The 25,397-nt window shown below is 35.6% G+C and overlaps 2 protein-coding genes, 1 non-coding gene and 1 pseudogene across 3 annotated transcripts; 1 reads left to right on the top strand and 3 right to left on the bottom strand.

The window, feature by feature from the left end:
- Positions 1-4,209: 4,209 nt before the first annotated feature.
- Positions 4,210-12,802, top strand: UVH6 (RAD3-like DNA-binding helicase protein). Its single transcript, XM_086589961.1, has 12 exons — positions 4,210-4,320; positions 4,405-5,230; positions 6,170-6,252; positions 6,329-6,732; positions 8,288-8,481; positions 8,583-8,763; positions 9,244-9,368; positions 10,144-10,233; positions 10,379-10,457; positions 10,587-10,663; positions 11,855-11,963; positions 12,454-12,802. Exons 2-12 carry the CDS (start codon positions 4,413-4,415, stop codon positions 12,571-12,573), a joined length of 2,280 nt encoding a protein of 759 aa, XP_086446087.1. The 5' UTR covers positions 4,210-4,320; positions 4,405-4,412; the 3' UTR covers positions 12,574-12,802.
- Positions 12,803-13,613: 811 nt separating this feature from the next.
- Positions 13,614-15,582, bottom strand: LOC147517919 (putative GPI-anchored protein At3g06035 pseudogene; annotated as a pseudogene).
- A 322-nt stretch (positions 15,583-15,904) lies between these two features.
- Positions 15,905-22,060, bottom strand: EMB2777 (Sas10/U3 ribonucleoprotein (Utp) family protein). The gene is made up of 16 exons (XM_086589959.1): positions 21,799-22,060; positions 21,634-21,725; positions 21,494-21,554; positions 21,257-21,399; positions 20,862-21,014; positions 20,565-20,701; positions 20,227-20,314; positions 19,746-19,925; positions 19,452-19,625; positions 19,256-19,333; positions 18,976-19,097; positions 18,749-18,890; positions 17,250-17,467; positions 16,572-16,638; positions 16,417-16,479; positions 15,905-16,317 (listed from the first exon to the last, which is right to left on the bottom strand). Exons 1-16 carry the CDS (start codon positions 21,917-21,919, stop codon positions 16,189-16,191), a joined length of 1,968 nt encoding a protein of 655 aa, XP_086446085.1. The 5' UTR covers positions 21,920-22,060; the 3' UTR covers positions 15,905-16,188.
- On the bottom strand, positions 16,894-17,016 carry LOC147517918 (small nucleolar RNA snoR111). Its single transcript, XR_015214544.1, has one exon. It is a non-coding gene; the product is annotated as a small nucleolar RNA snoR111 (small nucleolar RNA).
- Positions 22,061-25,397: the final 3,337 nt, after the last annotated feature.

Below are 25,397 nucleotides of genomic sequence, written 5' to 3'. Positions count from 1 at the left end.
TAAGTTTGTTGATTTATTTATTTCTATTTTTAGTTTTAGTATTTAATTAGGTATGTTATTGGGTGATCTTGGACATACCCAACAAAACACTCTCGTACCCCAATTTAAAAAAAAAAAAAAAAAAGATCACATTTAGCTTCCTAAATTACCCTTCTTTTTTATTAGACGTACCCAAGATATTTATTGACTAAAACAAGTCATTTACTCTACGTGATTCAGAAAAAACAAAGACCTCGGTTTTTTTTTTTTTCCTTCTTCTTCTCCAATAACCTCTTATTCTTTTATCTCATCAATAAACATGCAAACACCCACTTTTAATTTAAATCAATCATACCAAAGTAATGAGGATGAATACCAACGGAATGAAGATGAAGAAAAAAATAAAAAATCAAATTTTGATGGATGGGAGAAAGCAGAAGATTATTATACTTTGGATTACTACAATGAACAGATACAAACACCAAACAAAAATGTGAGTTTGTTTGCAATATTAAATAAAGTGCTATTTTTTTTTGGGTGCATACTGAGTATAAGAAACCTAAACCATTTTTTTTTTTTTTTTGATAAAATTTTACTTTAAACAGCCTCATCCTATTAGTAGTGCATCTCTAGGTATTGGACAAACACTTACGTTATTGTTATCATTTAAGATGAGATAATTTATTAAATTGTAATAATTGTAGCAAAACAAATCGGTGGTTAACTCTTTTGTTATTCTTACGATTAGGAGCACTCGTGTACAATACGAGAGGAAAAAGATGTGTTTTTATCTCAACACATGCTATATCATCTCAAATCTATCAAGCTTGAATGTTTCTATGGAAGCGGCAAAATTGAATTCAAAATTTTTGAATATTTATTGGAGACTGCAGTGGTACTGGAGAGCATCTATGTGAACGCATCCTCGTCCACAAATGCTAAAGATGCTAAGGAATTGAACAAATTTCATATGGAGCTTCAGTCTCTGCTTAGAGTCTCCACAAATTTAGCAATAATTTTCTCTCCAACCAAGAGACTGTGTGCTTCATTGCTTAACGGTATATACTTGACTATGTAATGGTTTCTGATTTTAGCTTTCCTTGAATTAGTTGTCAATATACTCAATGTGTATACGCTTGAACCCAACTTGGGATTTTTCAACACGTTTGTTCAATATTATTGTGTTTTGTTCGAGCAGAAAAATGAGAGGAGAAATTCAACAAAAACACTACGTAAATCCACTAACTGATCATCCATTACTATTGAGATACGCATTAGTGAGTCTCAATGCAAAACATTGTCGTCGAGTAGTGAGACTGAATAGAAGCCTGGATTAGTGAGTTGGAATAGATGCCCAATGTGGCGGGTCTGTGGGACTATAAATCTCAATGTACAAAGCACGAAGTGCAAAACTAAACAGGTTGAATTATGAATCCGACCTGGTGGTATATTTAATCTAAGGAAAGTTTTACTTCCACAGCAGCAAGAATAGACCAACAAAACTTATCTATTTGTATTCACAGCATGAGAGAACGAAAAATTTCCCCGGCCATAAATTCAGTTTAACTGTGAACAAAGAGATTTGCCTTGGGGATGCACAGACAAATACAAAAGACATATTACATATGGATATCCAAAGCATTAGAAAATTAGTGGTTTCATGCCCAAAGGCTTTGCTGAACTGGTGCTTGCGTCTGAAATCTTAATAATAAACACAACCTCCACACACGATCCTCTTGCATAAAGAAAAGGAATAATTAGCAACAAAGAAAAATACAAAAAATTTACAATTTACAAACTACAAGAAATATATCGACCAGTTGCTCTAGCTGTAAAACATTGATACTCTAGCTGCTCTGGTTGCATTCCACGCGTGTTAAATGTGTTGTGGAGTGCAGATACCCTCTCAAAATATATGACACAATGTAAGTAAAGCTGTAAAATCATAAATGAAGTTGTATGCAAATTGATGTCAAATTGAATATCTATTAGTCCTGTCTCGATTTTGACATCAATCCAAGGACCCAAAGAACTATCAAGGCTAAGGACTTGTTATTTAAGTAGTAATTCCTTCAGTTAGGTTGTTAAAGAAAAACTTAAACGATAGCAAAGAGTGACAGGTAACCCTAGAGTATCTAAAGATCGGGCTCAAAAGTATGTGAAGAAAAAAAATGGAACTTAAGAGGACCTATCTCCCTCAAACTGGATTTGTTAAGACCTGAGGTTAGAATTGCGTGGTTTGGTCCTAGCCTAGTTGAACACTTGAATAGCACTTGGCCTTGAACGGATGTGATTGACGTTACTTTTTGTGTTACCGCCCCCGATAAGCCTTCCATCTCCTTACTTCTTTTCATGCTATTTTTGTAGAAATAATCCTATTTGTGTTCCATATCCTGTTAGAACATCATATCCACGATATACTCATCTGCTGCAACCACGCGTACATTTGCCTATTTGATATTTGCAAGAGAAAGTTTTATGCAGTTATTATCAACAGAACAACTCTCCATGCATTATTTGTCCTGTATAATTTGTGACTTAGGAAGTTAGTTGACATACCCATTGATATCGAAGGACTAAGATCTCCAGCCTACAGTGGACCAATGCACCACAACAAAAGTGTATTCATTTGATTAAATGAATTACTGAAAATACAGTTGAGTTTACCTACAAAAGCTAAAGGTATTGAGCACTTACAAGCATGAATGACTGGACCTTCTATGACGTTTCTTCATCGCAATTTCCTTCCTCCTAGGAGGTTGAAGCACAACCTTGATCGCATTATCAAAAACAGCTTTGACATTCTACAAATCAAAACCAATCAGGTAATACATTGTCAAAGAGCATTAGATGAGAACTATTTCTACTTGAAAAATCTTAACATACCCAGGCGCCCTCATTTCCAATCACTAAGAAAAAATCAATACCAATCAAATTCATATAACCAGCACCTACTTCAAACAACCATTCACCATTCACCAAAATGACTACGCCCAATTCATACAAAGAACCCAATTCCTTTTTGCAAGGCTCGAAAGTTTTTTTTTTTTTTTTTTTTCCACTTTGGATAGAAGATACAGTGAGGATGAAGAAGAATGTGAAAAGAAACTTTCACTAAAAAAAATGGTATAAAATAGACGTGTAGTTATTTTGTTTTGGTGTTTTTCTTTTTTTTTTAATCCTTCTGCCCTTATGGGAAATACCCCAAAAATATATGGGAGATATTATTGGATTTAGGTAGTTATTGGGGTATGACAAAAATTTATGCTAGTTATGGGGTATGGGAGTGCTTTGTTGGGTATGTCCAAGATCACCCATGTTATTTGTTATTATTTTTTTTTATATGTTTGGTTCTTTATTTTTGGAAAGAGAAAGTGGGATTTGGATATCACGTACGAAATGGAGCCCAAGGGAGTTATAGAGGGAGTCTGAAACTAAAGCTAAAATAGTAAGAAATAAATAACTAAAACTTACGTGTAGAAATTAAACAAAAAAAAAGAAATAAAATAAAGAGAAAGTAACAAATAAAGAATATATATATAGTGGAAATATTAGTAAGTTTGTTGATTTATTTATTATTATTTTTAGTTTTAGTATTTAATTAGATATGTTATTTGTTATTATTTTGTTTCTATGTTTGGTTTTTGATTTTTGAAAAAAGAGAAAGTGTTTTGGATGCCACGTAGGAAACTATGGTATGCCCGTGCCTACGGCCCGCGAGACATTGACACGCCTGCCGCGCTACCCCCGATAACTCGTTGGGCGCAAGGCTAGGCCAATTGCCCATTATCCATAAACCCAATAGCATCAATTGGGTCAGCCAATTGTGCAGTACCATGTCAAATTTGGAGGCCCAACAGTTTATAAGCCCAGCCGCAATTGTATACTTTTGGCTGATTTTTGGATAGATCATATGGTATTGATTGTACTGAATAAAATTGCACAAACCCACTAAACACTTGGATCTGCCAAGTCATATTTTGGTAAGAATTATTACCTACCATTGGACGGGGTATTTTACTTCCCTATTTTGTTAGATAGAAAAAAGATGGAGGCAAGGGAGAAGTTATAAAGGGAGTCTGAGTAGAAGCCCCTCTTTATGTTTTTGTTTTTGGGTAGTGAAATAAAGCTCCACTCAGCTGCCGATGTTGTTCAATTGTCTCTTACCTCCACAGTACAAAATATGTCGATATTTCGTGATATATATCGACAAATCAGAAATGTGGACATATAAATATCACGATGGATATATTTCGAGATATTGTGGATATAACTGTAGTATATCAGCATGCAATTTGTTTGTATCGACGATATAAATTGGCAAAGCCGGCGAACACACCAGTGAGTTATTTAAAATTCTTGATGACCTGACAATTTAATTTGAAATTAGAATGATTAGTTTATTTATATATTGTTAATCTGCAGGTTGAAACATGAAATTCCAAATAGAAGAAATAACGGTTTACTTCCCGTACGACCATATTTACCCAGAACAATATTCATACATGTTAGACTTAAAACGAGCTTTAGATGCAAAAGGACATTGTCTACTTGAAATGCCAACTGGTACTGGAAAAACTATTGCCCTTCTTTCACTCATTACTTCTTACTCACTTTCCAAACCTCAAACACCTATCAAACTATTATACTGTACTCGAACCGTTCATGAAATGGAGAAAACTTTAGCCGAGCTTCGTCTTCTTTATACGTACCAAGTTAAGCATTTAGGTGAGTCTGCACAGATTCTAGCTATTGGTCTTTCGTCTAGGAAGAATCTTTGTGTCAATCCGAATGTGGTGTCGGGGAGTACGAGGGATTCGGTTGACGCGGGGTGTAGGAAACGGACTGCTAGTTGGGTTCGGGAGTTAGCTTCTACGAACCCGAATATTGAGACTTGTCAGTTTTTTGACAACTTTGATAGGATGGGGTCGGATAATTATGTTTTGCCTGCTGGGGTTTATACGTTACAGGATTTGAGAAGTTTTGGGAAGGAAAAAGGATGGTGTCCGTATTATCTGGCAAGGAGGATGGTTCGACTTGCGAATGTGGTTGTTTATAGTTATCAGTATTTGCTTGATCCTAAGGTGTCTGGGATTATATCGCAGGAAATGCAAAGGGAATGTGTTGTTGTGTTTGATGAAGCACATAATATTGATAATGTTTGTATTGAAGCGCTTAGTGTGAGTGTTAGAAGGCAGACTCTTGAAGGTGCTACAAGGAACCTTAGTAAGATGGCTCAAGAGATTGATAGGTATGTCTCTGTGCTTGAGTTTGGTTTTGTTTCTTTATTTCAATTCTTCTTTGAAAATTGTGCAATTTCTGTGAATCATCGTCATACTTGCTAATATGTTGTTTTTGAAATCAAGAAATATTTAGTTTTTGTGAACTGTAATTTCATGCTCTATAATTGTGATTACTTTGGTTCTTTGGTACCTGTATCAGTATAATTAGAACACCTACACCAACACACTATGTTTTAAACATGCAGGATCCTTGTATGATTGTTTTTAGTGTTTTTTTTTTGTCTTGATATTTACTAGTTGAACCTTTGAGACTGTTAAAAGAATAATCTTATAGCGTGCCTTTTGTGCTTTTGGTCCTCCAACCAGTTACCATTGTTTTGGCCATTTGGATGATGAGGGCTGGACATGATCTGTCAGGGCTGCAAATGTATACATATGCCTAGCAGTACAACTTTCCGTAAGGCCCATATCCCAACTGTGGATGTAATTCTACACAGCCATGAAGGTCAAGAGGCTGGACCTTTCCTTTTTCTTGTCTAATAATGCATAAAGAGTACAGAGGTGGTTTCCCTTGGCCCTCAGTCCGTCGCATCTCCAAACATAACACAACGGTTGAATTGCCCCTTCATAGACTATACAATTGGGGTCTCTCCCTCTTTTCTCTAGCACTCACTAATTCTAAGATATTTGGATACCACTGGAAGTCTCAAGAAACTCAGCTTGTTGAGATTTCAACATCACATTCATTTAATCAGGTAAACTTTAGGACTCAAACTACCAATTTTAGAGGGACAAATTGATGGTACTGCTTAATATTCAGATACTTATAATGCATAATGTTATTTGAGATTGAGTTGTTTCATTTTTCTTATGAATGAATTGAGCGACACTTTAGTTTCATTGTACAATGTTAAACTGTTCTTTAATATGTTTGACACGGTAGGAAGGTTGAAGGCAACTGATGCCGGGAGATTACGTGCAGAATACAATAGGCTTGTTGATGGTTTGGCACAAAGAGGGAATCTACCTAGTAAGTGACATAGAAATAAGTTTCTTGATCACATCTTTTTATTTTGGGGGCATCACTTTACTGTATCTCCTTGCAGTCACGGATGCTTGGCTCTCAAATCCTGCCTTGCCAGATGATATTTTGAAGGAAGCTGTGCCAGGAAATATCCGAAAATCAGAGCATTTTCTGTCTGTGCTGCGAAGATTGGTGCAATATCTGAAAGGGAGATTGGAAACTGAGAATGTAGAGAAAGAGGGGCCTGTTTCTTTCGTTGCTTCAATCAATGCCCAGGCTGGAATTGATCAGAAAATGATGAAATTTTTTTATGACCGTCTACACTCGCTCATGTTGACACTGGAAATAACTGATACAGATGAGTTTTTGCACATCCAAACCATATGTGACTTTGCAACACTTGTGGGGACGTACACCCGTGGTTTCTCAATTATAATAGAGCCTTTTGATGAGAGGATGCCACACATACCTGATCCTGTATTGCAGGTAAAACAACTCTCCTCCCTCCCCTACTTGCTTTAATATCGGCGATATCTTTAATGTGAAATTTAGTGGACCACAAAATCTTTTTACCAAAAGCATACATATTTATGCATGAGTCTCATGCAGGGAGCGGAAGTCATGGAACCTATGGCAGGTAGGTTGCCCTTGAGATGTTTATAAATTTCTGCACAGCTTTTATAAACTCCTATAGTGTGCCCACATTATTTCAGATCGGAAAAGCATCTGGTCACCTAGGATAATCACTAGAAAATAGCATTCATTAGATACCATAAATCTCTAAGAAGATAAACGGGACCGACTTGCTGTTGGATTCAGATGGTCTGTGTTCTCTTGTCTGACTTTCCACCTCCCACTCATTCTCAAGATTGTTACAGAATGAGATATTCCCTTTCATTGGAATTTTCTTCTTATCAGATATTTCATAGACTGCATTCTCTAGATATAAGACATATCCATAGTGTCGCAGTTTTGGCCCGTAATTAGTTGCGACTCAGGAGTATAACTCTTTTTCTTCTAGATGGTATATTGTAATATAGTTACCACACTTATGTAAATGGCTCTCCATGCAATTATATAACATGTTAAGTGAAAAACAAAGAGGAGATAACGTATTGTTGGGCATCCAACTCAAAACCAATTGGCAATGATTGGCAATTTTTAGGAATAGTTTAAATATCAGTTAGATTTTACATTTGATATAACGTTCAGTAGTGAGCACAGTTCAATTCAGAGCGAGGCATGTGTACTTGCACTGAAAAATGATCACACCTGGGCATTGCAAAATCTTTTGTCGTACATATTTTCTCACAGCTATCCATTGAAATCCTTATTCTTATACATGGATATAGTTTCTCATGTTGATCTGAATGTCAGTAATGTTTGGGTTTGCTCAGTCTGACATAACAGTGTCAGTCCTTGACTTGCGTACACATCCATGCTTCTAGTTTATGAATTCAGACAACGTTTAGTACAGACTTTATTTTATATTCCATGTCAAAAACTCAAACAATGTGACAATTTAAAAATTGGCGTGTAGTCTAGTACTTCATATATTTTGTAATGTGGAATATACCAAAATATTTTGTAATTGTGGATGATAAAATACATCCCAAGTCTTTCTTCCTTTTTTTTGGCTGCTGAAAAAAACTCAGCATCTTGTACATTTCTCTAGAGGAAGATAAAAAATCGCATCGTATGCCTACTAGTTGAACTTATTGACTAAATCATTCATGCAAAAAAAATGAGAATATGCTACGTGGTCTCTATTTCTCTCTGTTTGGAGTTCAAAATTCCTCCTCCAGAAGGATGTTGTATGCTTCAAATTTAAGCAGTTCTATTAGTTCCATTTTAAACTTTAGTATAGATCCATAATATCTTTGCTCAAATCCTTGTTGTCTCCAGTAGAACCTATTTGTCATTGGTAGGCCCCTTTATCAGGCCCTGCATGTGACACGCGCCTACTACTGACCCTTATGCCCATTTCCCATTTCTTTGTTTATATATATGATTCTGTGTATTCTTCTTTTTTGTTATCCAGCTTAGCTGCCATGATGCCTCTCTTGCCATAAAGCCTGTATTTGATCGGTTTCAATCAGTTGTAATAACATCTGGAACTCTAAGTCCTATAGATCTGTACCCTCGTCTTCTTAACTTCCATCCAGTGATCAGTCGAAGCTTTACAATGTCATTGACAAGGGATTGCATATGCCCTATGGTTCTTACTCGTGGCAGGTATAAATTCACATTCAAATTTGAAGTATGTAGTTGTTTTTTTTTTTGATAGTTAATTTATTTCTCTGTGTTGATTATTGGATGCAATTTGCATGTTTCAGTGACCAACTCCCAGTTAGTACAAAGTTTGATATGAGGAGTGATCCAGGAGTAGTGAGGAATTATGGACGGCTCTTGCTGGAGATGGCTGCTGCTGTTCCAGATGGCATTGTCTGTTTCTTTGTCAGTTACTCATATATGGATGGGATTGTAAACAGTTGGAATGAAGTGGGAATTTTACAGGTTAGAAATGTTTGATGGTATCTGTAATTCTTTTACTTCACTTCTTCGAAAATTTATGTGGTACTGAATATTTATAGCCTGTTCTATGACTTCTATGAACCAATATCATTTGTACCAATGTGATTTTTCACCCGCTTGGAGGCTCTGAGCAGATTCTACTAACTGCTCTAACTCGTATAACTTCTATACTGAGTGGAGTTCCTTTGTTATCATCTCTCTTAAAGCATACAATTTGTCCCTAATATTCATGTGATCTCTTTGGATACATGGATACTTTATTTTGCTTGTCAAACTTTGAGTATATTTTTTGTATTGCACTATTGCTATATGCTGTAACTTTTGTGCTGCTCAAAGTATGAATATGTTCTTATGTAGTTGTCGTCTAATTATATTTGAAAAGTTGGAACCGTACAAACAAGTTGGTTTTGGGAAAAATAATTCTTCTTAGGTAATGGACAATTACTTGTATCTGTGTTGCAGGAAATAATGCAGCATAAACTAGTCTTCATTGAGACTCAAGATGTTGTGGAGACCACATTGGCTCTGGATAATTATCGTAGGGCTTGTGACTGCGGGAGAGGAGCAATATTTTTCTCAGTTGCTAGGTATCTTTCTACCTACTAGAGTATCTGTTTCCTGCTTTTGCATTTGGCTGACAGCTTCCTTTTCTGATCATACAAGTAATTGATCACATCAGATAAATGGAATATGCTATACAACGATCAATTTTTTTTTTAAATGCTTTTTCCTAAGCTGATTAGCGTCTAAGTCTTAAGATTTTTTCTAGTACAATAGATGGCTGTTGGTGTCTTCATGCTTTTAAACTAATAATTATTTATTAGTAACCTTTTCTTAGTTCAAGGTAATATTTAGAAGAGTTTATTCTTTGGGTGGAACATAGAGGGAGTTGTATACTTATGCAGTCATCATAGATTTCAGGTTCTTCCAGGACAGGTATGTGAGAGATGAAAGACTGAAGAACTGTATCTACATGATTCGTTACCTTGATAATTGCTTTCATTTTGCCTTTAAACGCCAAGTGAAGTTTCGAAATCTGGCCTTGTAGTTTACTTACAGAAGAGAGTTTTTTAGTGACAATCGTATTGAGATTGCCCATCAAATGTATTCTACAATCAATAAAGACATAGTCAGTAGTTTTTCAGTATGTCATAGCAAGAACATTTTTTGTTTTTTGGTTAAGCACCCCCTTTTTATTTATTGATAATAGAAGAGATACTACAGTACATAGTATGAAGCTCTCATCAACGAAAAAACATCACTTTATTGGAAACTTGTTTATTAGTCACCTGTCAAGAAAGTAACATGAAATTGAAACTTTAAGTATACAGTCAATAAAAGCTTGTCTTTGTCTTACTTTAGGGGCAAAGTAGCAGAAGGCATAGATTTTGATCGACATTACGGAAGACTAGTGATCATGTATGGGGTTCCTTTCCAGTATACATTGAGCAGGTAGCAACATCTGATTTTGATATTTTGAAGCGTGATTCTAGTTGCGATTGCATTTGTACTTGTCTTGATAGAGTAAAAACTAGCATATGTTAGTCATTCCAGATTTGATGGACTTTACTTAGCAAGACTTTCTTTTTATCTACAGAATATTGCTTGCTCGCTTGGAGTATTTACGAGAGACATTTCAGATAAAGGAGGGAGATTTCTTGACTTTTGATGCCTTGGTATCAATTCTGTAGCTTTATCTCTCTTGAAACATATGACGCTTTTCTTATTATTATCATTATTATTGTTATGGTTTTGAAACAGATTATATTATAGTATCATGACCATCTATTTATGGCCATATACAGAGGCAAGCAGCTCAATGTGTCGGTCGAGTAATCCGTTCTAAGGCGGATTATGGGATGATGATTTTTGCTGACAAAAGGTAATCATATCGTTCTGTACACCATGAGTTACTTGCATTTGCATTCTTTTACATTACAGATTTTTGATATCCATGGAAGAAGTACTATTGATTCGAAACTATGTAAATTATTTTGTGAAGTCGACCATTACTTTTATTTTTTTAATTTTGCTCGATAAAGTCAACTATTATCAATGTATCAGCACAAATCCTTCTAACCAGTTTCTTTTGAAAGCTCATGGTTATTGCCAGTATAGGTTATTTTTTTGCATTATTACCCACTATACACAGGAAGAGAAAACAGATCAAATTATAAATGTTTTGGATCTACTAAATTAAATTCAGAAATTATATATATATATATATATATATATATATATATATATATATATATATATATATCTTGCATCACTACCCCTTTATATGCTTCTTCAATCTATATGCTCTTTCCAAACATTATAAATTTGTTTGTTCTATAGGTTTTGGATATTTGTAGGAATTTTCATGGAACCACATGCTTCGATTTTTAACAGAGGACTTGTGAATTAGAGCAAAACCACTACGGAAGCATTTCAGATTTTTCTGTTTTCATTAGCTCTAGGCTAACAAATCAAGTTGCGCATATCTTCTTTAATCGACCTGCTCACCCTAAAGATACTGGTTGATGAAAAAAAAATTCCTCTTAAAAATGTGTTAAGCATGATTATACAAGTGTAATTACTCTAAAGTCTGAACTTTCTACTGATGAAGTACTACAAGGAAGGTGGTTGTCTCTTTGTGTACTGTGTAGGGAGGATGAGCACCTTCCCATTAATTGGATGCTAGTATAGTCTAGTATGGGAAAATCAAAGCCTTGCATAATAATATATAGGTCCGGGGGGCTGGGGCCACTCCACTCATAGCCAATTGGTTTGAGTTGGAAGCTCCAAAGTTTAAGATGGTATCAGAGTAGGCTATTGTATTTGGCCCAAAGGGCCCGTTTACTCCATGTCACCCTACGTTGGTCCACGTGAGGGTATGTATTGAGATGTTAGTATATCCCATATGGGATAATTAAACCCTTGCATAATTACATAGTTCCTAGGGCCACTCCACTAACGTTTAATTGATTTTGAGTTGGATGCTCCAAAGCTTAAGACATGTTATGGTGATGTCAACTTTTTATGAGATCTATACTCATCAATTGACAATTAATTGCTTTTACTGATGCAGATATAGTCGCCACGACAAGCGCTCCAAATTACCTGGTTGGATACTCTCGCATTTACGAGATGCACACCTGAACTTGAGCACTGACATGGCTTTGCATATAGCACGAGAGGTGTGTTGTAGTTGTGGTTGGGTTTTTCTTGCTCTTTCCTTTACACTATTGATTGTCTTTTCCTTTTTTATGTGACTTTCAAGGAAATCATCTGAACACAAAGATAGTGTATCCTTGTGACGCACGTGTGATTTTCTTAGTGCGTCAATCTTAATTCACTCAAATTTTTCCTTACAAAAAATGAGTTTGCTGAATGATGTAGATCTAAGCTTACATTTTTTCTATTGATAAGCATACATTACTGCTGCAAATTGCATCATGATGCATGTAGCTCATGTGAGTCACCAAGTAGTCCCCAATAAGCCACATTTTCAGCTCTTTTAGTTTATTATCAAAAAAGCTATTAGTTTATTGTTCCTAGTAGTTTCTTGTTAATCAAGTTATCTCTTCAGGCAAGTGAATAGTTTCCATTAAAGTTAAAGTGGTAATTCTCTTTTGAGTTTCGTCTCATTTGTAGTCGTTGACCATCTTTATATATTTATGGCTGCAGTTCCTTAGAAAGATGGCTCAACCATATGACAAGGCTGGGAGCAGTGGCAAAAAAACCCTTCTGTCGCAAGAAGATTTGGAGAAATTGGGTGATCGAGATCCCGCTGATATGTTATTTTGAGGACTCATATGAACATATTTTGCTTCTTCTATGGATGCATATTGAAAGTGACTGGCCCGGTGGCAAAGTATGACCACTGTGAAGACGTATCAAGGAATTTTTTATGAAATAGGAAAGTTTTGCACCTTAGATAATGTATTCTGTTGCTTCAATTTTGTAGAGTACCCTCCACTCCCCAGTTGTACACTAACAAGTTAATGGAAATGAACTTTATCTTCCTACCCGCAAATAACAACTTTATCGCCCCTGTGAAATGCTATCCGAACTTGCTAATTTGGGTTTCTCCTGGCAGTATAGGTCTCTCTTCTATATCTCTGCATTGGATTAGAGACTACAGTATCTGCGAGTTACATCATCTCTATCTGAAGTTCTGAACTCTAATTGTTTACAACTAAGACAAGTCTTTACTTGAATGAATAATAACGACAAAATAGTTTGAAATGAATATTTGTTAGCTTTAACAATGAGAACGTTCATTTGTTGGACTTCAACTTAGTGTGTTTCTGAAAGAGAAATGTAAATAAAACATTTTTTTTGTAAAAAAAAAAAAGTAGTCTCATACATTATGACTAGAGAGGATTAACAACTTTTGTGAAAAACTTTCTGAAAATTCGTAGTTAATTAACAAACTATGAAAAACAAGTCCCAAGTGAGAAATGTGAGAAAAAACGTTCCGTGCCCAACAAAATTTGATGTTCATCAGTATTCCGTTCCAAGATTCAGGGATGTACAATTATAACAGGTTAAATTCGTTCCCATGACTAGCAGTATCTTATCAATATCTCAGTCCTGTTCTCGAATGGAGAAGTGTAAGTGAACGGAAGTTAGAGCTTAGTTTTCTGTAAGCACCAACATGTGGTGGATTGGTTCCCAGGGGAGCGGTTGCTATGGACTTATTGAGAATACGAGAGAACAGCAATATGGTCTGTTGGCAGATGAACACTGTTAGACACGCATAATTCGTGAAAGTTTCACTCATTTGATCCCAATCATTTCTTAAGCTATATCAGATTTAGGAATTGCAATCTGACCTGGAGAACTATTGTTTCCAAGAATCTAATTTCTTCGGTGGTCTTCAGCAGCTTTTTGTTGAAACTACAATTAGACATTGCTCCCTTCTGAGTAGTATTCTACCAAGATATGGATGTTAAAATGAGAACAAAAGAAACATCCCTCTCAGGTAATACCGCAACTACAAGTTTACAAGTACACACATTGTATCTACAGAAGAAGCCAATGTAGAGACTGCTTAGACAGACATTCTTGTAAACAGAAACATGGTTCCGCAATATAGAGCCAGCGACTTGAAAATCACAGCCAACTTGGAACTTAAAGTGGCTGCATTAGACGCCACAAAGCTTCCACCAGGCGTGTTTGTAGTCAGAACCACCACAATCCATTCATCTTCGGAGCCAATTCCAGCACCAGTGTACCTGCTGTCATTGAGGTACCTGGAGTATAAGGGCTCTGTAAAATTAAAGATTGAAAGACTCTTGACCCTACCCGGCTCGCAATCAAGCATTATAACACCGTCTCTTGTTGTGTTTATGTTGAGATGACATTTGTCTAATGCTTCAGCGTAGTTGGAAAACTGCGCCTCAGCAATTCTAGGTGTTATAACAGCTGGACAGGGTTGGTCTTTTAACTGGTCAGCTATTTCATCCGCGAGGCAATCTGCATTGTCGTTTTACGATAACTGTTGATGTTTTGAAGAAGCTTATCCTCTTCATCTGCATTGAAACAGTAGATGTATGGATACAGTGACCAGTGTCCAGTGCAAGTAAAAATATCAAGGACATAACGTAATTCCTCTTATTATAATATATCCACAATAGTGACCATACACTTCTTGATGAAGTAACGCTTTACAGAATCGTCATGGCTACTCACACCTTACGACCAATGATTTAAATATCGTTTGTATCTTTAATAACTACACCTTTTGACAAGAAATGCGACACATGTAAAAGGACTTGGAGTACCAATGGGCAATAGCTCGAAGCTCTCGGACTGCCAAAGCTCTTCATTTGTTAAATCATGAAGGAATGTATGAACCTAGTAAGCATCATGAAGGAATTTTTGAACCTATATCTAGTAGCATCATGCACATAAAAAAAGGAATAGAAGTAAAACGACTAGAGAAAGTAGTAATCGCTGTGATAGACTAATATACACAACCAATGTATATTATACACATGTCCAGTACAACTCATCACATAACTATATCAAGACCTGTCAGGTCGCTCATACCAAGACCTGCCAAGTCCCTCACGTTAAGACCTGCCAGGACACTCATATCAAGACCTCAGCCAGGTCGCTCATGCCAGGTCTTGTAACGCTCAAAGAAAGAAAGACAATCGATACAACAATTTTATAACAGCAACCATACACTCATTTATCCTCCATTTAAGCTCATTCAAGAGCCACATTGACCAAGAGTTAAATGACGAGGGAACTAACAAAGGAAAGAGGGAGCTCTACGTTCACATTCTCTCCATCACCAACTCAATCACACAACATGAACTATGTCTGACTTGATTCCAGTTCACCGGAGAAATAGATACGTAGGCAGTTACGTAGACAGTTCGATCATTCGATCATTCAAACTCAGTAATATCATCATCAATCTCATCTATCCCATATTCTCATAGGTTGATCAGGTCAAACACAAAATACACCTTTACAGTCCCCAAATAAGAGTACGTGAGAAACAACTTTACCATTACATGTGACTAGAGCTGAAAACAAGAAAAATGCTTCAAGGAGAACAAATAGCAGAAGGAGCACGTTAAGTCGTAAAGAAGCCATTAATTATTGTTCAAAGAACAACTTATGAACAAATGAGCTGAAGGTGAATAAGAATAGAAAACAGCAGAAGTGCTCAGGGACGTTTGTTTTGTGAAGCACCTTATTCATGCCGGAACCTTGAAGCAGATAGAACAAGTGGCACTGACTTTTGATCATTAAAGAGTTTGGTGGCGTTACTTTGAGATGGACATCAGGCACCATCTTTACAGAATTTTGAATGTTGCGCATGCAAAATTTGTTAAACCATTTGGGCAATCCCTAGCTATCTTTCCGACTAATTTAGTAATTTACAGTTTTACACTTCATTTACGAAATTTCTTGGTCAAATCCTCGAGAGTTTGACATTTCAACTGCAAAGTCCACAGAGGTCAAGTTACAACAAAATTACTTAGCGACTCAGTTTTCTAATAATCATCACCTAAAGCGTTTGCATCTTTTTTTTGTTTTTGGCAATGCGATTTTAGATCGCAAGCGGTTTTCACAAATGATATGCCTTAAGACTGAATGGTTTACACAAATGATGTCAAGCGAAAAATTTAGCCATCTTAGAATAAGCTTATAACATTGATCTGCAAATATAACAAAAAAGAATGCGTTGCCACCCAACTGAGTAACAAAATTCACACACAAGTAAAGAAAACAATAGTATAATTACCCTGAGACCCTGAAAGTGCAAGATACAAGTTCTGACGCGCGCATTTGACATCTTACACTGAGTTGGAAGAATCAGGCTATTATATGACAACATTCCTCATGCATGAACAACAGCCATGTGGGATATAGCAGAACCTGCTCCTAGTACGACTTTTATTTTAGTCTGATGCTCCGGCTGATTCCCGCATTGATTCCAGTGGCTTCCCCACCATAAGGACCAGTAGGTTTCTTGATCCCCCGAACCTGCCCTTTCCTTCTGTTCACCTTTTTCTGGTGCTTCTCCTGGATATAATAAAACAACAAAGTGAGAGGATGATTAAGAGGGATTAGAGAACACAAAATTGATCCATTGAAGCTAATAATGAAATTCCACTGAATTACCTTGTATTTTGTTCTTGGATTCTGCTTCTTTCGAGAACGAGTTAGACCCCTATTTTTCTCTATCTGTTGTGGTAGGATTTAAAAACATGGATCAGATAATGATCTAAACAGAGAAAGTGGTAGATAGATCAAATAGAAAGAGAAACTGTGCAAACCTGACGAGTAATCTGGCGTTTCCCATCCACAATCTCTGGTTCTGCAGAAGATGGCCCCCACGGTGTTCTGCAAAAACAAGTAACGCAAGGTGGAAAATCAAGTAGGGCCAGGGATAATTAAACTGCTGAAATTAACTTCTTGCAGGTTCACTTTTTCTACAGCTGATGTTCTTAACAATGAGAGTTACTAAAGAAAACATTCATATTTTTAATGAGAATAGTAGGCTTGTTAAGCCCCAACTGGTATTGCTAAATTGTTAGATTTCGCCCTGCCACTTACGTGCTTTTTAGTAGGTTATATAACAGATAATTAAATAATAGAATGTAGAGGAGCAACAATCAAATCGCCAATCAGATTAAGGGCGAATGAAACGATATTTCACCATTTTACTATTCTTCTTTTTGATTCAACAAAGAGACACAAGTAAGTCTCTCGTTTCACTTGACAAAACAGAGGATCCCCATTTTTCATTATAAGCAAAAAGTACTACACTTATCACACGTCTACAAAACAACGGGCAAAAAAACAGCTCGTAGGAACTTTTTAATAATCCTAAATAGTGCCTTGAAAGCAATGATAATTATCAACTTATCAACCTCACAAGAGCCAACCTAATTTTAGCAGACCAGATGTTTTCCTAGATAGCGTGTTTACCATAAGATGCATAGAATACAGACCTTGAGTATAGCTCTGCTTTGGCAGATAGTTTTGAAATTTTCTGTTTCTTAACTTGCTCATAGAATTCATTTTCTGACGCTTCTTCTTCACCATCATCTTCATCTCCAATTTCATCTTTAGACTCAACTCCAGCATTTGCAAGGACTCGAAGCTCGTGCTTCCTACGTCTTTCTCCGATATCGTCCCTCTTAGGCAAATCATCATCACCAGATACAACCTGGAACAATAAATTCCTTTTCAGTAAAGAAGTATTGCTACAGGTCAAATTATAAAGGGAAGCATTATTCATCACATTGGTGTTAGTTTAACCCAGCAGTTAATTAATTAAACCATATGTACACCACAAATGGTGTTAACTACATTTGAAAAGAACCAAAAGCATTTTTCATGTTGTTTGAATGGCAGTTATATCGTGTCATCATATCTACACCACATTCAAAGCCAAAGCCCTAAAACATGGGTTTTTACATTTAGTCCCCATATTTCTATATTACCATTCTAATCACAGGGACAAATATGTAAAAAATCGTTGGTAAATTGAACAATTTAACAGAACAAAGAAGCAAAAAAATGTTTAGGAATATGTTTCTTTCTTTTCTTCTTTGTTTCTTGGTGTTAGGAATATGTTTCTTTCTTATGTTTTGTCCAATTCAGTTGTAATTCTATTATATAGTACCCCAGTTATTAAAATGAAAATCGTAAATTTAGCGACAGAAAAACATTAAAAAGACGTTGTTTTAAGGCTTTGACATTAGATATGATTTGTACTTCGTTATATCAAACAACAATAAAACTTCCCTTCATAGTCTACAATTGCGCAGCGTAATATATCGATGAAAAAAATAGAAAAGTAACAATCTCTATCCTCTGACCAAGAAGCAAACTAAATAAACATAGATTTCCGCTTCGCATACATGTACCAAATCTATCTTATCTGGAACAGTAGTGTTGGGATCACTGCTCCTTGATCTCGCGTCTCCCATGTAATTCATACAACTGAAGAATATACTGGAATAGCAGATGTATTGTGGCTAAGGTTCTTGTGTTTGGTTCACTCAAACTTCGCAACATACTTAAAAGTCGACAAAGATTGTTTTGGGCCCTGCTGGACCATGAGATGGGCCCGAGGCCAGGGCACAGATTAGTCCCAAACAACCTCTGATAGTTTTACAACAACATCCCATAAATCAGCCAATGCGCTGAATATATACAGTTACAGAATTATATCGTTATGTAGCAACACACTCCATTTCCATCCCAAGAAACAAGGCTAGATGCAGTAATCACAGAACCATCGCAGCAAGTCTTTAATCAGGTGCTAGTTTTTCTAGCAACGAAACAATAGTGGTCAAATGAAGGAGACACACCAACAAAACATACCACATTTTCTAGGATTTCATAACGATTTTAAATGGAAGAAAAGAGAGCTGACTGGGTTAAATTAAATCATCATTAAACTCTTCTCAGTCTCTCAGCTAAAAACTGACAGATTATTTACCTTTAATTTATTCAACTTTGGAGCTACCACTTTCAAAAGTTTAGTCGAATGCATTGAACTTGAACGCCCATTACTCAGGTTAGCATTTCCGCTCTCCTTGTCCATGACCTCATCACCAAAATCATCTAGTGTTTCAAGCCGCCTGTCCAAGAAAAGAAAAAGTTTTAGTATTAAATTACTCTCAAATACACAAAGCAAATGTTGGCTCATCTGCTGAAAAAGTATACCTTGAATGCAACTTCTGGTTTATATCCAACTTGTTTGTTACAGAGCTAAAAATTCCCTTCTGTTTCAGTTTTTCCTCGAGACTTGCCCTTACTTTCAGCATCTCCATGCTTTGTGAACCAACCTAATAGTGCAATGTATATTAATAATCCAACAAATCAAGCATGGAACTAAACTAGAAGCAGTAATAGCAAGCAGACGTGTGGGATTGTGAGACAAAGGGGACAGCGAAGATGAGAGTAAGAACTGAGGATGTAAATGATAGTCAAAGTCATTATAAACCTGTCTCTTGCGTTTCTCATGTTTGTTCTCCTTCCCCTCTGAAATGCCACCATTAACCATCTCAACTTTTTCACGAGGCTGCAGTTTTTTCAAAACTGTTTTGATCAAGCTTAAAAGACTTTAACTAACTAATTATTGCCACTTAATAAAAATCACCAACAATATTTCTCACACTAAAATCAAGATAGATAAATACCATAGATTCTTTACTTCTTTTGACCGGGAGAGACGAGTGTGAGTCACTTAAGCTTACAGGCTCAGATGTCAATGCAACAGTTTCTTCGATCAGCTTGGCTCCTGATTCAGTCCCATGGTCCTCATTTATAATCTCTTCAAGTTCTGAAGGAAGTTTATCATCAAGCTGTTTCATCTGTCAGTGAAACATGTGGCAGAAAATTTCAAGTTGAGAAAGCTATCAGAGCCAAACTTTCTAGCTATTGAACCATTTTTCCCAAAAGGAAAACAGCAAACATAATTTAGAAGACGAGACCTTGTCCAAAAAGTTCTTGATCTCCACCAGACGAGCTATGACTGGATGATCACGGACTGAATGACCCTCAGACTTGAGAAGAAGATAAAAGCTAATAGCTTGGCAATAGGCCAACAAAAGTTGTTGTTTTGTCTCCAAATACCGCATCCCTCCCTTGGTACTGTCATTACCCTTTTTCACCTGCAGTTACACCTGACTTCAATATAGAAAGAAGGGTACTATGGAAGCTACACAAAAGAAATATGGACATAAACCTGTTGAGACAACTGTGTTGAATGCAACTAAAGGTTCAGGGCCCAACCATTTAATGGTTTCAATTTTCAACTTATGAACCACTATACTAGACACCAAAATGGCACAGAGCTTTAACAAGCTCCTAAAAGAAATGGATATAACATTTCTTTCCAGCCTTTAGGGATGGATCTCCATCATCGAAAATTTCTTCTTTGCAGAAAATGATACTTGATGCAAAGGGAAATACCTTGCTTATAAGTGGATTAACTTTGTTTTCAAGTTGATCGAGAGCATCGTTCAGTTCCGATAGCAGGCCAACAAGTTCTGGAGCAGAACTGTTTAAAAAATATATATAACACAAAGAAACCTTATGTAAGATGCTTTCGTTTGGATGGGAAAAAAGCAACCCACGTATACAACTCGCATTTTTCAGATTAAGAAAAAAACAAACAAGACCGAGGCAAAAAAAAAACAGCGAAAGGAGTTGAATACAACAATTAACTGACAGAGGAGGGCAGTTCTATTAAGTGCTAAAGGATCCATTCAAAAATCACGAACAACAGAACAGCTTGAAGAAAAGCTTACCTATACACAACATCCATTTGTTCTTCTCTCGACAACGCATTCAGGTCTTTCTTGACCTCGTAAGCTATGCCTGTGTCATCTTCAGCTCCTTTTTCTTTAAGGCGTTTCGATTTGCTTCTAGTTTTAGGCAAGATACCCTGCAGAAAAAGGAGGCAGATTATATATAGGAAGTCTCTTTCCAGGTTCTCTACTTCTCTTCCTGACACCTTCTAAAGACAAGCGAAAAGAAAGGAGCCAGCAATCAGGGAGTTAATATCACAAAGAACTACATAATAGCAAATGAAAATTCCAATTCACCTCTTGGGCCTTTTCCTCATCAGAATCACTCTCCTCTTGGTCACTGTCGTCTTGGCCAAAGTCTTCCAATGAGTATGACTTTGCCTTCTCTTTTTGAACTCTTAGCACCTCCACTTCCTCCTCTGCAGGAAGCTCCTCATCGCTTGAGCCTATCTGCATACACGTCAACAAAAGAATCAGCTAGACTCAAACAGAATATTTGATATATGCACATGTCTGTATATGATGGAAGTATCGTTAAATGATGAGACTTGAGAAGAAATCAACGCAATATTGGTATATTTTATCATGGTTGAGCAAAGACTGCTTATGGATCTCAATTTACAGTACGTCAGATCCATATTTTAAAAGTTCGGGAACACAAGGATGATGTCCAACTATAAGTAAATCATTACCTCACAATTAATATTCTCAGCACCGTAATAGCTGTCCTTCTTTCCACTCCATACAACCTTCTTTTCTTCCTCGTCTTCGTCATCATCATCATCTGCTTCATCCTCACAAACATATTGTTGCATAATCCTTTGTTGTTTTGCAACTGAGATAAAACATAGCAATAAATAATAAGCAAAAATTCAATCCCATGGTTCAGAGAGACAGGAAACTAATAATGACAAACGACTTTGACTTACTCTTTGCAGCCAAGCCAGTATCCCTATAATCATTCTCATCGTCGTCATCGTCATCGACACCCTACACGAAAACAGCCCAATACATAACCGAGGCAAAGCAGAAGAAGCTACATTATCCAATAACCAGTATTAACACTAACCTCCATATTGAAAATAGGGTGGTCATTATCTTCATCAGACGAAGCAACATCCTCATCCACATCAAGTGGTATTATATCCCTCTGTTTATAAACTGTAAAAACAAAAACAAACTAGTGAATTGAATAATAATAATAATAATAAAAAGAGGCATAATTTATTCGTACAGGCGTCAATTTCATCGTCCATGTCATCGTCTTCATTGAAATCCACGTCATCTCGAATTTTTAGAGGTTTGTTGGGTTCTTTCTTCTGATTACTACTACTATTTCTTCCTCTCTTTCCCATGATTGTGTGACTCTTTGAAAGCAAATGAGCTATCAGATTTTATTTTTCTCAAAAAATAAATCCAAAAACCCTTGTATTGTATGATAATAGAGTGATAAACCCTCCCTAGTTACTTCGGGAAAACGACATAATACTCCTTGTCTTTCGATTCAATGCCAAATGTATCCTTTGCTTAATAGCGGCCCAGTCTCTTTTTATCTTTCAAGCGTGGGCTTCCTACGCCCACAAAGGTGTATTTAAAATATATCTTACTATATTAGAAAAACTAGCTTTCGAATTTAAACTATGTAGATAGAACTATTTATGAGATATGAATATTACATTGGTCACTCATTCAAATTTCTTGCAACATGAAAACCACACTCCATAAAATAATAATAACGCACTTTTATAAAAACCCTTCAAGTTCTTTTTGTTGTTTAATAATAAAAGTTTGATAAAAATTTTGTGAGAATGCCTAATGAGGCGAAATTCATATTGAATATACTTGAATAGCAAGTCATTTCCAATCATATACTTGTCGAGACATTTTCACTACACATAAAACAACGATGTTTTGAGGTTAGTTCAATCCATTAGCATTTAATTTCTGATTTTCCGTTAAATATTTTTTGAGATCAATTCATTGCATTTGTATTCAGTTTTTTATTTTCTGTTAATTTACCTTTGAGGTTAGTTCAATGCAATTATATCCAGTTTCTGATTTTTCGTTTTTCAATTTTGTTAATTATTCTTTGAGGTTAGTTCCATGAATTTGCACTTAGTTTTGGATTACGCGTTAATAACTATATGAGATTAGATCAATGCATTTGCATCCAGTTTCCTATTTCAAGTTAATTATCGTTTGAGTTTAATTAGTTCAATGCATTTACATCCAGTTTCTGATTTCCCGTTAATTATTTTTTAGGTTAGTTTAATGCATTTGCATCTAGTTTTCGATTTTCAGTTAATTATTCTTTGACGTTAGTTTGATGCATTCGCATCCAGTTTTCGATTACACCTGAATGATTTTTTGAGATTAGTTCCATGCATTGGCATCCTATTTCCGATTTGTCGTTAATTATTCCTTAAGGTTAGTTCCATTCATTTGCATCCAGTTTCTGATTTCTTGTTAATTATTCTTTAAAGTTAGTTCCTTGCAGTTGCATCCACTTTTCAATTTTCTGTTAATTATTCTTTGAGATTAGTTTAATGCAGTTGCATCGACTTTTCGATTTTTTGTTAATTTTTCTTTGGGGTTAGTTTGATGCAGTTTGATGTTGTTTCCGATTACCCGTTAATTATTCTTTGAGGTTAGTTTAATGCATTTGTATCCAGTTTCTGAGTTCCCGTTAATTATTCTTTGAGGTTTGTTGAATGCATTTGCATCAAGTTTCCGATTGTTTGTCAATTATTCTTTGAGGTTAATTAGTTCAATGCACTTGTATCTAGCACCTGGTTTCCCGTTAATTATTCTATGAGGTTAGTTCATTATAGTGTTACATCTAGTTTTCGATTTCCCGTTAATTATTCTATGAGGTTAGTTCATTGCAGTGTTGCATCCAGTTTCTGATTTACCGTTAATTATTCTTTGAGGTTAGTTCATTACATTTGCATCTTGTTTTCAATTTTCATTCCACTAATTATTTTTTGAGGTTAGCTCAATGCATTTGTATAAAGTTTTTGAATTTCCGTTAATTATTCTTTGAGGTTAGTCGATGCATTTGCATCCGGTTTCCGATTTCCCATTAATTATTCTTTGAGATTAGTTAGTTGGATTTGCATCCAGTTTTCAATGTCGTGTTAATTATTATTTGGTTTAGTGCAATTGCGTCCAGCTTCTAATTTCACATTAATTATTCTTTGAAGTTAGTTAAATTCATTTGGATCCAGTTTCCAATTTCATGTCAATTATTCTTTGAGGATAGTTTGATGCATTTGTATCCCGTTAATTATTTCTTTGAGGTTAGTTTATGCAGTTGCATCTAGTTTTTTATTTCTCGTTAATTATTCTTTAAGGTTAATTTAATGCATTTTTATCCAGTTTTTTATTTCTCGTTAACTTTTCTTTTGCGTTAGTTCAATACAGTTGCATCAAGTTTCAAATTTTCTACTAATTATTCTTTGAGGTTAGTTCGATGCATTTGCATCAAATTTTCGATTTTCCGTTAATTATTCGTTTAGGTTAGTTCAATGCAATGTTGCATCCAATTTTCGATTTCCCGTTAACTATTCTTTGAGATTTCTTCAATGCATTTGCATCAAGTTTCCGATTTCTCATTAATATTCTTTGACGTTGGCTGGTTCAATACATTTGCATCCAATTTTCCGATTTTGCATTAATAACTATTTGAGATTAGTTCGATGCATTTACATCCAGTCTCCTATTTCCAGTTACCCTTTAATTATTCTTTGAGGTTAGTTCATTACAGTGTTGCATTCATTCTCTGATTTCCCGTTAATTATTTTGTGAGGTTAGTTCGATGCACTCACATCTATTTTCCAGTTACCCGTTAATTTTTCTTTGAGGTTTGTTCAATGCAATGTTGTATCCATTTTCCTATTTCATGTTAATTATTCTGAGTTAGTTCATTGCAGTGTTGTATCCATTTTCCGATTTCTCTTTAATTATTCTTTGAGGTTAGTTCAATGTTGTTGCATCCAACTTGCGATTTCTCATTATTATCCTATTTCCCGTTAATTATTTTTTGGGGTTGGTAAGTTGGTTCAATGCATTTGTGTCCAGTTTCTGATTTCCTGATAATTATCAAAGTTGGTGTGTAATACCAACTTTTATTTATCGTTATGTACAGTCCTCAAAGTAGATAATAAGAATGTTCATCGTTTACTAATTCATGTTAGCACGTAAAGAGCATGAGCACTAATATGTTTATTGATTCAATGACCCTTTTTCCAAAAAAACTTAGGTACTCCTCTTCATGGTTTAATATTTGAAAACCATTAGAGACAAATGTGGAATGTGGTCCATGATAGAAGGCAAATAAATACTTAATTTACTAATAGTGCAATTACAGGAAAAAAAAAAAAAAAAAAAAAAAAAAAAAAAAAAAAAAAAACTCTTAAAAACATGAAAATTTCAAAACAAACCTGTGATAAAAAAATTCAATTTTGTTCTACGAAAGAAATCTATTAATTAGAACCCCATCACAAATTAAAGTGAAGTAAAACCTAAGAAAGAGTCGAATTAACATTGAAGCACAGCATCACTCTATATTAGAAATAAATCCAGACTGCAACACTAACAAAAACAAAAAGTTGGATAAGTTGCCTTTAAATATATATCAGCTGCTCTGTAGAGTCCATAATCAATAACTCGGACATAGTCAAGCAAGATTTCAATGATAGCAATGAATTTCCCTAGATCTAGATATGGATTAGGCACAATTTTCGCTAGATAAGAATCAATGAGTCGTCCAACCTTCAGGACTGAGCCATGACTTGGAGAACCAAGACTTTCAAATTCATACTCAAAATGTGA

Source organism: Coptis chinensis, chromosome 2 (assembly GCF_015680905.1).
Source record: "Coptis chinensis isolate HL-2020 chromosome 2, ASM1568090v1, whole genome shotgun sequence".
NCBI classification, from domain to species: domain Eukaryota; kingdom Viridiplantae; phylum Streptophyta; class Magnoliopsida; order Ranunculales; family Ranunculaceae; genus Coptis; species Coptis chinensis.
Note: the sequence above shows the minus strand (reverse complement) of the source record. Positions and strands in the feature narration are given on the sequence as shown.

Coding starts and splice junctions, on each gene's coding strand:
- UVH6 (XM_086589961.1), top strand. CDS start 4,413: ATGAAATTCCAAATAGAAGAAATAACGGTTTACTTCCCGTACGACCAT. Junction 6,733..8,287: donor TACCTGATCCTGTATTGCAG/GTAAAACAACTC, acceptor TTTGTTATCCAG/CTTAGCTGCCATGATGCCTC. Junction 8,482..8,582: donor ATGGTTCTTACTCGTGGCAG/GTATAAATTCAC, acceptor TGCATGTTTCAG/TGACCAACTCCCAGTTAGTA.
- EMB2777 (XM_086589959.1), bottom strand. CDS start 21,919: ATGGGAAAGAGAGGAAGAAATAGTAGTAGTAATCAGAAGAAAGAACCC. Junction 19,334..19,451: donor AAAGAAGTAAAGAATCTATG/GTATTTATCTAT, acceptor AAAAAACTGCAG/CCTCGTGAAAAAGTTGAGAT. Junction 19,098..19,255: donor ATGAGAAACGCAAGAGACAG/GTTTATAATGAC, acceptor TTGCACTATTAG/GTTGGTTCACAAAGCATGGA.